Genomic DNA, 14,160 nt, shown 5'->3' with positions numbered 1-14,160 from the left:
CGCGAAGGGTTTGATGGTAGCGGGCACAGCGAACCAGGGCGATCTCCCTTGCCTCCTCCAGCAAATTGACCGCGTCCTACTGAGCTTCCGTAGCTCGGTCGGGTCAAAGGCTTTGACCCTTGGGGCGCCATAGTCTAGGTCAGAGGGTAGTACAGCTTCTACCCCGTATGTTAGGAAGAACGGGTGAATCCCGTGGATCGATTGGGAGTTGTCCTCAGGCTCCAGAGAACGGCTGGGAGCTCCTCGACCCAACGCCTAATGAACTTTTTGAGCTGGTCAAAGATGCGAGGTTTGAGTCCTTGGAGGACCATTCCATTTGCCCTTTCAACCCACCCATTAGTGCATGGGTGCCTGACCGATGTCCAGTCGATCTTAATCTGTATCCGTCAGCGAACTCCAAAAACTTCTTGCCTGTGAAGGTTGTCCCATTGTCTGTGATGATGATGTTGGGCACACCGAACCGGTAGATGATGTCAAGGAAGAACTTGACAGCCTCTTGAGAGTTAGTCTTGGTGATGGGTTTCGCCTCAATCCACTTGGTGAACTTGTCCACCATGATGAGCAGATGAGTGAAACCACCAAGAGCTTTCTTGAGGGGTCCGACCATGTCGAGGCCCAAGACCGTGAACGGCCAGGTAAGAGGGATGGTCTGGAGTGCCTGTGTTGGCAAGTGGGTCTGCCGAGCATAGAACTGACACCCTTTACACATGTGGATGACCTCCTCCGCGTCGCGCAGCCCTATTGGCCAATAGAAGCCCCGGCGAAGGGCCTTGCCGACCAGCGACCGCGGGCTGCGTGGTGCCCACACATGCCAGCATGGATCTCGAGGAGCAGTTCTTTGTCTTGTTGGGTCGGGATGCATTTCATAAGCATTCCTACCATCGAGGGGCTGCGTTTGTAAAGTTCGTTGTTGATGGCGACAAACATCTTGGCACGTCGGGTGATCCTTCGTGCCTTCATCCTGTCAGCTGGGAGGACCTCGTACAAGAGGTAGGCCAGATGGGGCGCCCTCCAGTCAGTGGAGTCGACTGCCACTGTGCCGACCGCGGAAGTCGCAGCCTCCACTGCGAGGCAGCCGGGGCCCCCGGGCCCTCGGTCGGGGGACGTCTGGTTAGGAAGCACCAGGCTGGGGCCCCCAAGCATTGGGTCGGATGGCTTTTGAGGTGGGTCTGGCTTGACGTGGATTGAGGGTGCATGGAGGTCGTTGACGAAGATCCTGTTGGGAGCGGGGTCCCCGATGGTCGCCAGCTCGGCGAGCGCATCGACATTATTGTTGTCCCTTCATGGGACGTGATGCAGCTCCATTCCGTGGAACTTGTCCTCCAATTTGCACACCTCTTGGCAATATGTGTCGATGAGGGAGCTTTCATAGTTGGACTCTTTCATGACTTGATCTACCACTAGCTTGGAGTCACCGTAGGCATAGAGCTGGGTTGCTCCGAGCTCGATGGCGATGCGGAGGCTGTTGACAAGGCCCTCGTATTTAGCAACGTTATTCAAGGATGGGAAGTGGAGGCGGATTGCGTAGCGGAGCTTGCTCCCCTCGGGTGAGATCAGCACCACTCCGGCCCTCGCGCCCGGCTCCATAACCGACCACTCAAAGTACAGGGTCCAGTATTCGTGGGCAATGTCCGGAGTTGGGGTCTGGGGCTCTGTCCATTCAGCCAATAAATCGGCCAAAGCTTGCAACTTGATGGAGGTGCGGGGGGCATAGCTTGACCGATTAGTTCGTTTAGTGCATAGTGAGGTGACCGATTAAATCGGTCAATTGACCTATTTAGTCTGTCAAGGTAGATTTTCTGGCCGTTGGAGCAACGACTAGTATCTTTGGTTGGGGCTATAAAAACCAGTGTTCGCCTACATGGCCGTGTAGAATGAGTACATGGCATGTAAACGTTACTCGGCAAGCATATGTGCAATTTAGGCCAAAAATGGTGATTACACGGGCAGCTCGATTAAACGGTCAAATTCGACCATCCACGGCCTGCAAGGTTGACACGACACGGCCGCAACTCAATTTTGCACGGTTGACTACAACAACGTTTAGGCGATGGTGAGTCGTGCTAGCTGTATGTTCAGCCAGCAAGTATCCTGTCAATTGATCATTGATTCATGTATAGCAAATAAATTTTCAAAACTTTGTTCACCTATTGGCCTGTGATTACTAATGTTCACCTTCTTAAGTTTTTTGATTACTAATGTTCACCTTCTTATGTTTTTTGATTACTAATGTTCGCCTTCTTAAGTTTGTGAGCTGTGATTATAGTTTTTTAGACATATATACATGTCATTGTAGCTACTTTTTATTAATATAGTACAAAAACTTGTAATCTGTTTAATTCCATGTACACGCCGTGTATACAGTCTACACGCTGCACGGCACCACTAACCGTTTAGCGTTTATCGTTTAGGCTAAGATTGATAAATACCCCTCCACCCAACCATTTCAAGTGTGTTAGAGCTTGGGGAAGTTGTAGACTTGTGTTCCACACATATTCAAGTGCTCTATCCACCAAAGTGCTCAAGAGAAGATTAAGGCAATTAGCAAAAGTCTTAGGGCTTGATTAGTGCTAGTTTAGGCCTATTAGCGCATTGCTTTAGTGTCGGATTTGTACTTCAACAAGTCCATCCAGGGTATGCTCAGTTAGTAGATTTGTTGGTGAGGGAGATCGTAGAGCCAAGAACTTGATGGTAGCACAAAGACGCAAGGGTTTTAGACAGGTTCAGACCGCTGAGAGCTTAACACCCTACATCCTATGTTTGGGATTGTATTGCCTGATTTAGGGTTTGTGGAATGAGTAGGCTAGTTGCGTTGTCTAGGGTTAGCCGTTGAGGCTGGGATGCCCTAGGGGTACCCCTACCCCTCCTTATATACTCTAGGGGATTGAGTTTACATGGAAAGTCTTCTAGTCGGTTACTAGATCTAATCAGATTACAACTATAGAGAATATGCCTTCCTTGCTGGTTGCTGGTCGGGCTCTCTATTAGGGTACCCGTTGGTCTACCTCCGTCATTTAGGTTTTAGCCTAGAGTTAGGTGAGGTTTGCACACCTCCATTGTATCGGTGCTTGCACGCATCAAGAGTTGTAAATCCGGGGCTTGTAAGTCTTGCGAGACCCTCCAATCGCGTTGTGGAGTGACCGCCGATAGTTGTGAGAGGGAGGAGAGGCCCTCGGCATTTTGCTGAAGCTCTACCTAGTGAAGACGGCAGGTGTGACACTGAGGTACTTGGTATTGACACACACTAGATTTTAGTATGAAGTTGTGTGCAAAATATTGTGAAAGTGTGTTTAAAAATTTAAATGATAAGGAAAAAGGGGTATTTATATAATTATAATTTAATAAAGGTCCTTTTGTGCAAATGTGCGAGAATGGGAGGTAAAACCATATTTTGCTTGGGTTGTTTTGAAAAAGTGCAAGAACTTACTTTTAAACCGTAGATAGAAGTGAAACTACCTCTAGGATTCATTTTGAGTGTGGTAGTTAAAAGAGTTATTTTTGAAATTTAACTTTTGCCCAACTTTTAACTTATTTTCAAATCCTTAACTCTTTTAAAACTGAACCTTAAAGAAAAATTGTAGATCTTGTTGAACTCTACACTTTTGGTTTTGGGCACATTTTCATTTGAGCTATGGTTTGAAAGTTACCAAGACATTACAGTGAGGTCCCTGCACTTTTGGAAAATCACAGATCAGTCCTCGTCTTCCTCCTCCAGCCCCAGCTTCCTCTGCTCACGCCCGTGAGCTCCCCGCCGCCCTCGCCGGCCGTTCTCCCGAGGCCCAGCTGCCCCAGCGCCGCTCTCTCTCGTTCGACGTGTCGCCTGGCTGCTCCTCCCACCGCCCGCGCTGCCTCTGCTGGCTTCCCCTTGCCCTGCCACGTCGAGCCGCCGGTGCCGAGCGGCCGCCACGCATGCCCGAGGGGCACGTCGGCGCCTCCCGTCAACCTGAGCCCGGCCGCGCGTCTGCTCTCTCTCTCCCTCTCTTCTACAGAGTGATGCTCGCCTATAAAGCCCGACCCGAGCCCTTTCCTTCCCGCTCTTTCCCTTTCTTTTTCTTCGTGACCACCAAGCCGACCACCGAGCCGCTCGCCGAAATTCTCCGCGGCCGCTCCACCCCGCCCAAATCCCAGCACCCAGGAGCTTCCTCTCCTCCCCCGCCAGCCTTCTGACCCGCTCTGGTCGAGCCTCTGACTTCCCTTGGCCGGAATCGACGCGATCCCGCGCCGCTGCTCGCCGGAGGAGCCCGAGGTCCACCTCACCATCGACGACCCCTTTCCACCCCACCTCCAGCCAAATTGGGTACTGGAATCACACCCCCACATCTCCATGGTGCTTATGCGTGCCTTGTTCGTCCATGTTCACCGGCCCCTCACCGGGAACATGAGCACGCCGCCACTCCTCGCTGCCGGCCATGCTCCACCACTGTTTCTCGAGCACATCACCCACCAACAGGCACCACCTGTCCCGTAGGCCATGCTGGGCCTGTCCTTCCCCACCAGAAACCTCGCTGCCGGCGAGAACATGCCGGACAGACCGGCCGGTCGCCGTCGAGAGCTGGCAAGGGCACATCTGCAATTTCTTTTCCTGTTCTAAGGGCCTTTGTGCAAAAACCCGAGGACCTCTCTGTAAACCCCCTTTTTCATTTTTAGTTTGCAAATCAGCCAACTTGTAAAATTGATAGGAATTTGTAGAAAACTCCAAAAATTGGTAAACTGGTTTTGTTGGAAACTAGAAACCAAATTCTACAACTTTTATTAATAGAGTTTGGTTTGAAACCAAATGTTTTCTAAGTTATTTAAAAGTTTAGACAAAGAGTATCTTGGGCATAACTTTTGCATGTAAGCTTATTTTCTTGTGATTTTTGGTTTGTAGCCTGTTTAGGTCATGAGTAAGCTTGTGTAAAACTTTTATGCTTATTACTGCTTTGTAGTTTAAGTTCTTTTAAACTTTTGCAAATCAAATTTGAAGTGGTTTGAATTTATTTAAGCATGCTGCTGAGGCTTTTCTGTTTAGATCTTTTTACCATAACCTAATTTGTTGATAATGAGTTCCTAATTAAATTTTCAAGAAATTAAAGCTCTGTTTGCTTAAGTTTTGAATTTAAACTTGAAATTTGATTTTGAATTCAAATGCTTTAGTTTCTGTTTTCAGAAAATTATGAAAAATTTACAATAAGCTTATTATTAGAAATAAGTTTATCCACCAAAAATTCAAAGTCAAAACCTTTATGGTTTTCAAATTAAAAATCAAACTTATTAACCTAATTCAATTAAATGGGATAATTAGATTAGAATACTAATAATGAGTTTATGTTTAACCCTCTTGTTTTTTGAGTTTGAGTGTATTAACGTGTTGGATTGCAACTTTATTGTGAAGTAAAATTCTTAACTCAAGAACCACCTAACTCAAATCATTGCATTGCATATCATTCAGAGTCAGCAACACTCGACGACGGAGTCTACGAGCTGGTTCAGGAAGCCGAGCTTGGATTTTCTGAAGATCCTGCGAACGTCGTCGAGACTATAACTGAAGCCCCGAACCAAAGTTCGGAAGTCTCTAACACCACTGACCCTAGCCTCGCTCAAGAAGGCAAGCCCCGTTGCATAACCCAGTATTTCAATTTACTACAATTTTATACTTATATATTATATCTTGCATTAAGTCTAGGAGTTGAAATGGAACCCTAGATGCATTGATACTAGGAACCTATGTATTGTACCTGAGTCCATATCGAATAGATGCTCTGCTAATAAGACCGGTAGAAGTCGGGTGATTTTCTGTCACTCGCACGATATAGGAATTGAATGTTTACTATTCTGCAATCACTATAAGGATGATGGACGGGGTCGTGTGCAGTATCATGGCTTGGGAGTTTACCCCGTCTGTGTTGATCAAAGTTGATAAGGTCGCAGTGTGTGGTAGTGGTGGCTAAGCGTTTGAAAGTACTAGCCACATGCCGCGAAATATGGTAAAGCGGTAAGCCTAGTAACCAATCGGCCCGAGGAGTGGAGATACCTCCCAATACTCGTAATTTGGTTTTTCTCACGCACTGATGTGCAGGAGTACGTTCCGCGCAGCGGACAGGAGTACGGTCATGTAGTCGCGCTACAGACGTATGTCCTGCACAATTGGTGTGCGTACGGTCCTACAGTCGCTTGTGGTGGCTCTGTTCCACGAGTCGGAATGAAAGGCAAACGGTTGCTTTGGAGCTATCGTTGGATGTTCCAAGCGTGTGAGTTAAATTTGCCTTGCAAGGTTTGGAAATATGATTCAGAATCGTCCGTGTCTCGTGGAGATTGAGACTGCTTATTCCTGCTGCCACATAGAGTAAGAACAATAACCATTATGGGATAAACTGGATGGATGCTAAACCATACCTTGTTTGTCTAGTATAGGTGCTAACCTAGAATGATTAATGAAACTAGAACCTGACAGCTAATATGAAAGTTAGTTCATATTCTTTGTTGCTTTTCAGCTGAAATTAAGCCTAGAACCATTTCAAGCCTTCATGAGTCTAGTTACATGGCTAAGTATACCATGAAGCGGTTAAGCTATTAGTATACTCAGTCTTGCTAGTGAAATTTTTAGGTATGACCTTCGAGAACCCCACGGATAGTACGGCATGGCCAACCTCTGTTCCGTTTGGCTGGTCCGTGGAGTGGGAACCGTCCCCGACTGGAAGTGACCCTCCTGAGTGACACCAAGCTTTGGGCTGAGCGTGGTGTCAACCTTCGCGACGTGCGTAGTCGCGTGTTTATTTTTCTTCCACTGTGAACCTGGACAAGCTGTTTAGCTTGTCATTTTAAACAATGTTTGTATAAGTTTACCTTAAGTTTAAAATTGTGTGTAATAATGTTTAAGCTTCTGTAAATTAAAAGCAGGTGAGACACGTCAGGAATCAACGACCAGTTTCCTCTCATCTTCTGAGAAAGTACAAGTATCAATATCAACAGCGTCTCCAACGCGAGACTGAAGAAGAAGAGTACGAGCGGCGCACTGGGAAACGCCTCAGGAAGCAAGAGGATACGCGAGATCCTTGGCATTGTCCATTTTTCAAGTACTGTTGGGATTCTGGCATGAAACGATTACCCACTTTTGAGGATTGCCTAGAGTGTAAGTCTCAGCAACAAGATGCAAGAGGTGCCTCAATTTTTCAGCGTTTAGGACCAGTGCAGCCCCGCCATGGACAAGCCGAGTTTAAAGACATCGGCTGATGCACACATGGTGTTTGTTCTTCCTGCAAAGTTTCATGCACCAGGCCGTGAGGAGATGCCAGTAGCTCAGCTTGACTTGGGGCCACGGCCAGTCATATTTGAAAAGCCCCGAGAGAGGAATTATAGGCACCTGAAGGCTTTATACCTCAAGGGTTACATAAACGGCCAGCCTGTCAGTAGGATGTTAGTCGACACGGGAGCGGCAGTTAACGTAATGCCGTACTCAGTGCTGCGCTGATTGGGGCATTCTGTTGAGGATCTGATCAAAACCAACATCACGTTAAGTGACTTTAACGGACAAACTTCGGAGGCGCAAGGAGTCCTCAGTATGGATTTGATGGTAGGAGGCAAGACCCTCCCTACTTTGTTTTTTGTTGTCAACAGCAAGGACTCGTATACTGTCCTGCTTGGGAGAGATTGGATCCATGCAATTGCTGTATCCCTTCCACAATGCACCAGTATCTGATTCAATGGGATGGAGACGAAGTAGAAGTGGTCCATGCGGACGATTCCGTTGAAGTTTCACATGCCGCCATGAGTGTCTGGGATGCAGAAGACCAGGAGCCAATCTCAGGGATTAGCTTGGAAGGCTGCGACCGCGTGGAAGCTACAAAAAATGGGGTGAGGCTGGTCTTATCCATTGGCCTTACAGAGTAGATGGGGTGCCAAAGTTAGTTTGTGTTACACCCGATTTACAAGGACATAAACCGAGCAATCATATATGCGCCAGGATCAAGTCACACATATATACAATAGAATTATCAAGATATCACAACACATATCACGAATAGAAGCGTATAAATTGTAAATGAATTCTTTATTACAACCGAATCAAGAATCGGTTCAAGGAGTGCGGAAGCGTAAAATGAATACATGAAGAACAGGGCGCCACAGGGACGTCGGCTGGGAGACAAACACCTAGAAATCATCAAGTCCGCTGATGTAGTCCTCCACGTCGCCTGGTACTGAGCAGCAGTCGAAGATATCCCAAAGAGAACAGAAGAGTAGAGAAGGCAAGTATGAGTACACAACTTGTACTCAACAAGTATAACACAAACTATGAGGCTCTACGGTTAGCTGACTCAACTGCGTTAGCTTTTAATCTGGGCAAATTTTATTAAAGCTATTTACTACAAGTGGATGAATTACCATAACCCAAGTTACTGAATAATTAATTAAAATTACTCATAAGTCTACTGAAATCCAAGCCAAACCACCAAAGATAGACCCCACTAATCAGACGGAGGATCTGGGCCGCTCATGATCGTGAGCACGGCTAGTATACCAGTTTTACACTCTCGAGAGGTTGCACATCTTTACCCACAAGTTGTGAGCTACGCTAGTTATTCATCACACTTCCTTAGCTGAGATGACTAGTAAGCACACTACGAGGCCGTTACAAAGAACACGTTGATAAGGTGTAACCGCTAAGGATTCTGGATCAGCAACTATGGAGCAAGCCTCGAGGGGGTACAAGCACATAGCACAGACCAAGCCTCGTAGCGCGAGGGCCATAGAAGCTTACCACCCCTCTTGCCCCACAGGTAAGTTACTTCCAAACCAAAATGACCTAATTAGTAAGCCAAGACCATCCCATTCAAGTCTTGTGGTTGCGCGGTTGTCCCAGGTTGTTGCTCTATGAACCGGTCCTTATGGAGAGTGGCCAAACAAGCACTAAGCACCGTGCTGGCTGTAACACCCTAATGTAAAATTCCGAGATTCATAATGAATGTAATTTGGCTTCAGTAATTTTCTAAGGATTTATTTTGCCTAGCTTCCATTTACTTATAATTTAGTTCACAAAGAATTAAAATTTATTTTAGGTTCAACATGTTTGTGCATTCATGCTGGTGCATAAGTTTTATTTGAGTGAGTGCATAGGAGTTTGAATTAAAATTTGATTTGAATTCAAATAGATTTGAGTTGGTTTGAAAAAAAGAAAAGGAAAGGAAATAGGAAAGCAGGCCAGCCCAGCAGCCCAGTCTTTCCCGCGGCCCGATCTCCCTCGCGCGGCCCACCTCTTTCCCCCCCTCGCGTGGCCCGTTTCTTTCCTTTTCTCTCCCCTCCCCACGCTCGGCCCACCTGGCCCAACTCCCTCACCCCGCCTCCCTCAGCCTGCAACCGCACCAGCCACCGACAGGTGGGTCCCACCTGTCGGCAACCCCCTCTCCTTTACTTCTTCTTCCCCGCGCCCCGGCCGCTCCCTCGCTGCCCGTGGCCCCGCTCCACCACGCCCCAAGGCCCACTAACCAGCCTCGCCTGCGCCCTCACCTTCTAGAAGTCGAGCCCCAAAGCCCGGGATTGCGCGAGGCTGTTGCGCGATCCGCTATCCCCGCGTCGCAGGCCACGATCTCCGCCGTGTTCACAACGCGCACGCCTAGACCCACGGCCTCCCCCTTATTTGGGCCTGTGACCCCTCCCTGTGCCCTACCGTCGCACTACAGCCGCCACCGAGCTCCAACGCCATCACCCGCGGTGCCCTGTCATGCAGAGCTCGTGCGCCGCCGTGGCCACGCCGCCTCGCTGCAGTTCCGCCCGGACCAAACCCTCGGTGAGCACCACGTGGTCCTGCTCCTCTTGTTGCGCTAGGTCTCGTAGCACCTAGGTCACCGCAGAGATAGGAGTGTCGCACGCCGGTGCTCCGCCGTGGCAGCATGCCTGCGGCACTACACAGCCCCACACTAGCCCGATTTCACACCACTCTGGCACTACGCACGCGCACACGCCCTTTTTAGCCCAGTCCCGTGCCCGAAACTGCGCGCGAGCGCGTTCACCGCGAGCGCCGCCGCGCAGACCCGACCCCGCCGCTGCGCGCGCCGCTACAGCTGCTGCAGACCCACGCAAACCACCCAGGTGGATTACGCATGCCGCGAGCTTCCTCCCGGGCCAAATCCTATCCAGAATCAAGCCCGGATAGCCGAGATCGGCCAACGCCAGCGAAAAGCCGCCGCGGGATTGGTCGCCGGCGTTACAGCGCCGCCACCCCACGCGCCGAACCGACCCTGGCCGTCCGATCCGAGATCAGCACGTGAGATTAGATCCCGCGTACCGCTTTGCCCAGAGCCGCCAGATCAGAAGCCAATTCCCAGGATTAGATCTAGCTTAAGCTGGGGTCCAGATTGTCAGATCAGGATCCGACGGCCGAGATCCTTAGATACCGATTCGTGAGTCAGATCGGGTCCAAGTTGTTAGATCTAGATCCAGTGGCCCAGATTAGAAAATACCCCTTCGGCCTGGCAGTTTTGCTAAAGAGGCCCTGGGTTTATTAGAAACCATTCCGCAGTCCACGTTAGTTCAAAAGTAATTCCATTTAAGTCCTGTTTTTAGCGTCTAGGCCCCTGAGCTTCTTAGATATAGAACCCGCCATCCAGCCCCCTATGCTTTTGCGTGTTAGACCCTAGATCTATCCTTTAATTATGTTTAGACCCCTGGTTTTCAAGCAGAACCCCCTGGAACTTCAGTTTTCTCGCAGAAAAGCCCCTGGATCTAGTTTTAGCTCTAGTTTTCGCGTCCTAGCTCTGTTTTAGGTGGTTTTCGCGCTCACGCGATCGTTGTAATGCGTAGAATAGTTCTACCCTAGTTTTGTGCATTATTTTTATGTAATGTTGTACTGTTTCTTAGCTTTTTCTTTGGTTTGCATGTATGTGTATGTGCTGGACCATGTTTTGGCGTTGCAATCGTGAGTAGACGTTGAGCCACCGGAGGAGTACCAGGAGCCACCTCCTTCAGACACGTTTGAGCAGCAGCCAGGAGAGTTTGAGGAAGGCAAGTATAATATGAACATCCTATCACTTTTAAATACAATTTCATACTGCATTCTAATACTGTATGCCTATAAGGATTTCCTAGCTATTTTTATCCTTTATATATAAATACTTTGGGTTGCATTTTGGTTAAGTTGTGCTAGGTGCTGCGCTCTCACACGATATGGTCCTTTTTAATTAAACTTGATTAATGGTATATGCAACTTGATTCTGATAGTGGCCCTCTGTGCTGTGTGCTTGAGCGGCTCACGTCTCGTTAAAATATGTTTTTATAGAAACTTGGTTTAGGGGGCCAGCACGGTGTTTAGTGCTTGGTTGGCCACTCTCCATAAGGACCAGTTCATAGAGCGATAACCTAGGACAACCGCGCAACCACAAGACTGGAATGGGACGGTCTTAGCTTACTAATTAGGTCATTTTGGTTTGGGAGTAACTTACCTGCGGGGCAAGAGGGGTGGTAAGCTTCAATGGTCCCTGCTCCTCCGGCTTGGTCTGTGCTGTGTGCTTGTACCCCCATGAGGTGGGCCCCATCGTCACCGATCCAGAAACCTTAGCGGTTACACCTTACTAACGTGGTCCTTTGTAACGGTCTCGTAGTGTGCTTGCTAGTCATCTCACCTAGGAAGTGTGATGAACAACTAGCGTAGCTCATGACTTGTGGGTAAAGTTCTGCAACCTCTCGAGAGTGTAAAATTGGTATACTAGCCGTCCTCACGGTCATGAGCAGCCCAGATGTCACACCCGGTTTAAGAAGGACAACCCAATGCATCTCATATGTGCGCCAGGATCAAGTTCCACATATGATAGACGTCACAAGTGATTACAGCATCAATGTCATAACGAAATAGAGTATAATAGTACTTTATTACATGACTGACAGTCTTAACCTTAAACGAATAAATAAACGTTGATAAATAGCAGCGGACTTCAACTTCACAGGCAGTTGACTGGGAGACATATGCCTAGAAATCTCCAATCTCTTCAGGAAACTCCGGACAATTATCTTGTTGTGAGCAGCATGGGTTTTAATAAAGCAAGCGTGAGTACACTTATGGTTGGTACTCAGCAAGTGGAGTAAATTATATGACATGCAAGGCCATAATTAAGGAAAAGCTGACATGGTTTGACTACGGTAAGCATTTTTAGTGGGTCAAGTTTTAATTAGGCAAGCATTAGCTAAATGTAAGTTTATACCAACCCTTAAAAATAAACTATCTGAGGTGAAATAATCCATAACACAGAGATAAATAAACAGAACCAGCAATTTAGATCATCTTTAAGTTTAATTATCATGTGAGGGTCCAAGCCGCTCTTAACCGTGAGCACGGCTGATATATCAGTTTTCACTCTGTAGAGGTTGTACACTTTACCCACAACTCATATTTCCCTTGATGCCCAGGTTTGCAAGGCCCTTAAATACTTCCAAGGTGAGTGGCAGGGATTCACTACGAGGCCTTTACAAAGATCCCCTAACTTATGACAATCTGCTAAGGTTTCAAGTCAAAGCGGTCATAACTTCCCCTAATGAGGCGGACACCTTACCCAGGACCATATCACACCCTCAAGAGGACCAAGCTATACCCCGATGATGCAACCCCTCTTGCCCTTTCGGTAAGATCATCATAAGCGAGAGCCATATAGTATTGTGGTTGTACTGTTTTTCTGGGTGGTTCTCCATGTTCCAATTGATTCAATAATCTTATTTATCACCAAACAGTATTCCAAAATTGGTAAAACGTTACCATGATATCCAGGTTATTCAACCAAAAATCTATGTAGAAGCAATAAGCGTAGCTACAACATAAATGTGAATACCCAAGTTTAATCAAGGAAGTTAAATTGAAACTAGGCATGTCCTTAACTTGGGATCCATCATATTCTAGACACATGCATGCATATAAAGTAAAGGTGTAATTGTGATATTAATAGGACTGAAACATGATCAAGAACCACTTGCCTTCGTTAGCAAACTGCTGCTGCTCAGGAAATTCTTCAAAGTCTTGGCCCTGCGGATCCTCGAACTGCGCACCGTCTATCATGACACATGAGCACATACAAACAAACAAATAAAATAAAATAAGAACAGTACACCAATCAATCAAAACAGAACAAAATAGCCCTAAAAAGTTACTCCTTATGCTGCAAGGATCGCATGAGCGCAAGAATCGTTGAAATCGGAGTTAAAACGGAGAAATTAGGGTTCAAACAGGGTTCTAGGGACCTATCTGTAAAGGTTTTGAATCTAAAAGGGCTCTGACAGAAGAAACCAAGGGCTAGATTGTAATTAAACCCTAGATAGAGGGGTTAGACTGCAAAACAGAGTGATATTGGACGGCGGGTTCTATTTTGGAAAACTACAGGGGTCTAAACGGAAGAAAAAGGACCTAAACACGATTACTTTTGAACTGAGGTGGAGTGTGGGTTGATTTCCAGAAAGCTGAGGGGCTAACTCACAAAAAGGCCACAGGTTGACCGGTATTGGATTGGTTTGACTCGGGGGAGATCGGATCTGGGCCGTTGGATCAAAACCCGACGGTGGGGATGTGCTGGCGGCTTGGGGCAGCGCGGGAGCGGCGGCGGGGCGCCGGCGGTGAGGCGGGGGTGATGGCGTGCGGCGGCGGCTCGCCGGGGAAAACGTGAAATCGCGTTCCCTGCCTCGGTTTCGAGCGCGGTTTGGACGGGGAGGTAGAGGGAGACACGGGGAACCCAATTAGGGGGTTGCGAGGAAGAGGCGGCGGCCGGCGTCGAGAGGCGGCGGGGATCTTCGGTGCGCGCCGAGCGGCCACGGGAGAAGCGGGGGAGAGGGAAAAAGAGGGTGACCGAGCGTCCTCACCACCACGCGGTGCTCCGGGAGGGTTTGTTCGACGGCGGGGAGCGGCGGAATGATGGCGCGGCGGCGGCCCGAGGCGCGGGCGGCAATGGCGGTGGCGGCGGGCGTGGATGCTAGGGTTTAGGGGCGCAAGGCAGCTGCGGCTTGGGGGGAAATCCCTAGGGTTTGGGCGGCTCTTATAGGGGGCCGCGGAGGTGCCTGGGCATGCGGGCCCGAGGCGGAGGGCGGCCGGTGGCGCCACGTCCGACCCGACCTCGAGCCTGAGCCTGGCTCGAGGTCGAGGACGACCCTGGCGGGCGGACCCCATGGGTCGGTGAGAGAGAGAGAGAGAGAGAGAGAAAGTGAGGCGTGGGA

General features: G+C 48.6%; 1 protein-coding gene across 1 annotated transcript in view; it reads right to left on the bottom strand.

Moving 5' to 3' along the window:
• Positions 1 to 1,281: 1,281 nt before the first annotated feature.
• Positions 1,282 to 14,160, bottom strand: part of LOC112903599 — a 39,441-nt gene continuing 26,562 nt past the window's right edge. The window contains exon 2 of the mRNA XM_025972845.1: positions 1,282 to 1,652. Coding sequence (XP_025828630.1) covers positions 1,282 to 1,652 — 371 coding nt within the window. The remainder of the gene's footprint in view (positions 1,653 to 14,160) is intronic.

Source organism: Panicum hallii, chromosome 8, assembly GCF_002211085.1.
Source record: "Panicum hallii strain FIL2 chromosome 8, PHallii_v3.1, whole genome shotgun sequence".
Lineage (NCBI taxonomy): Eukaryota > Viridiplantae > Streptophyta > Magnoliopsida > Poales > Poaceae > Panicum > Panicum hallii.
The sequence above is the reverse complement of the archived record's forward strand: the minus strand, read 5'-3'. Positions and strand labels throughout refer to the sequence as shown.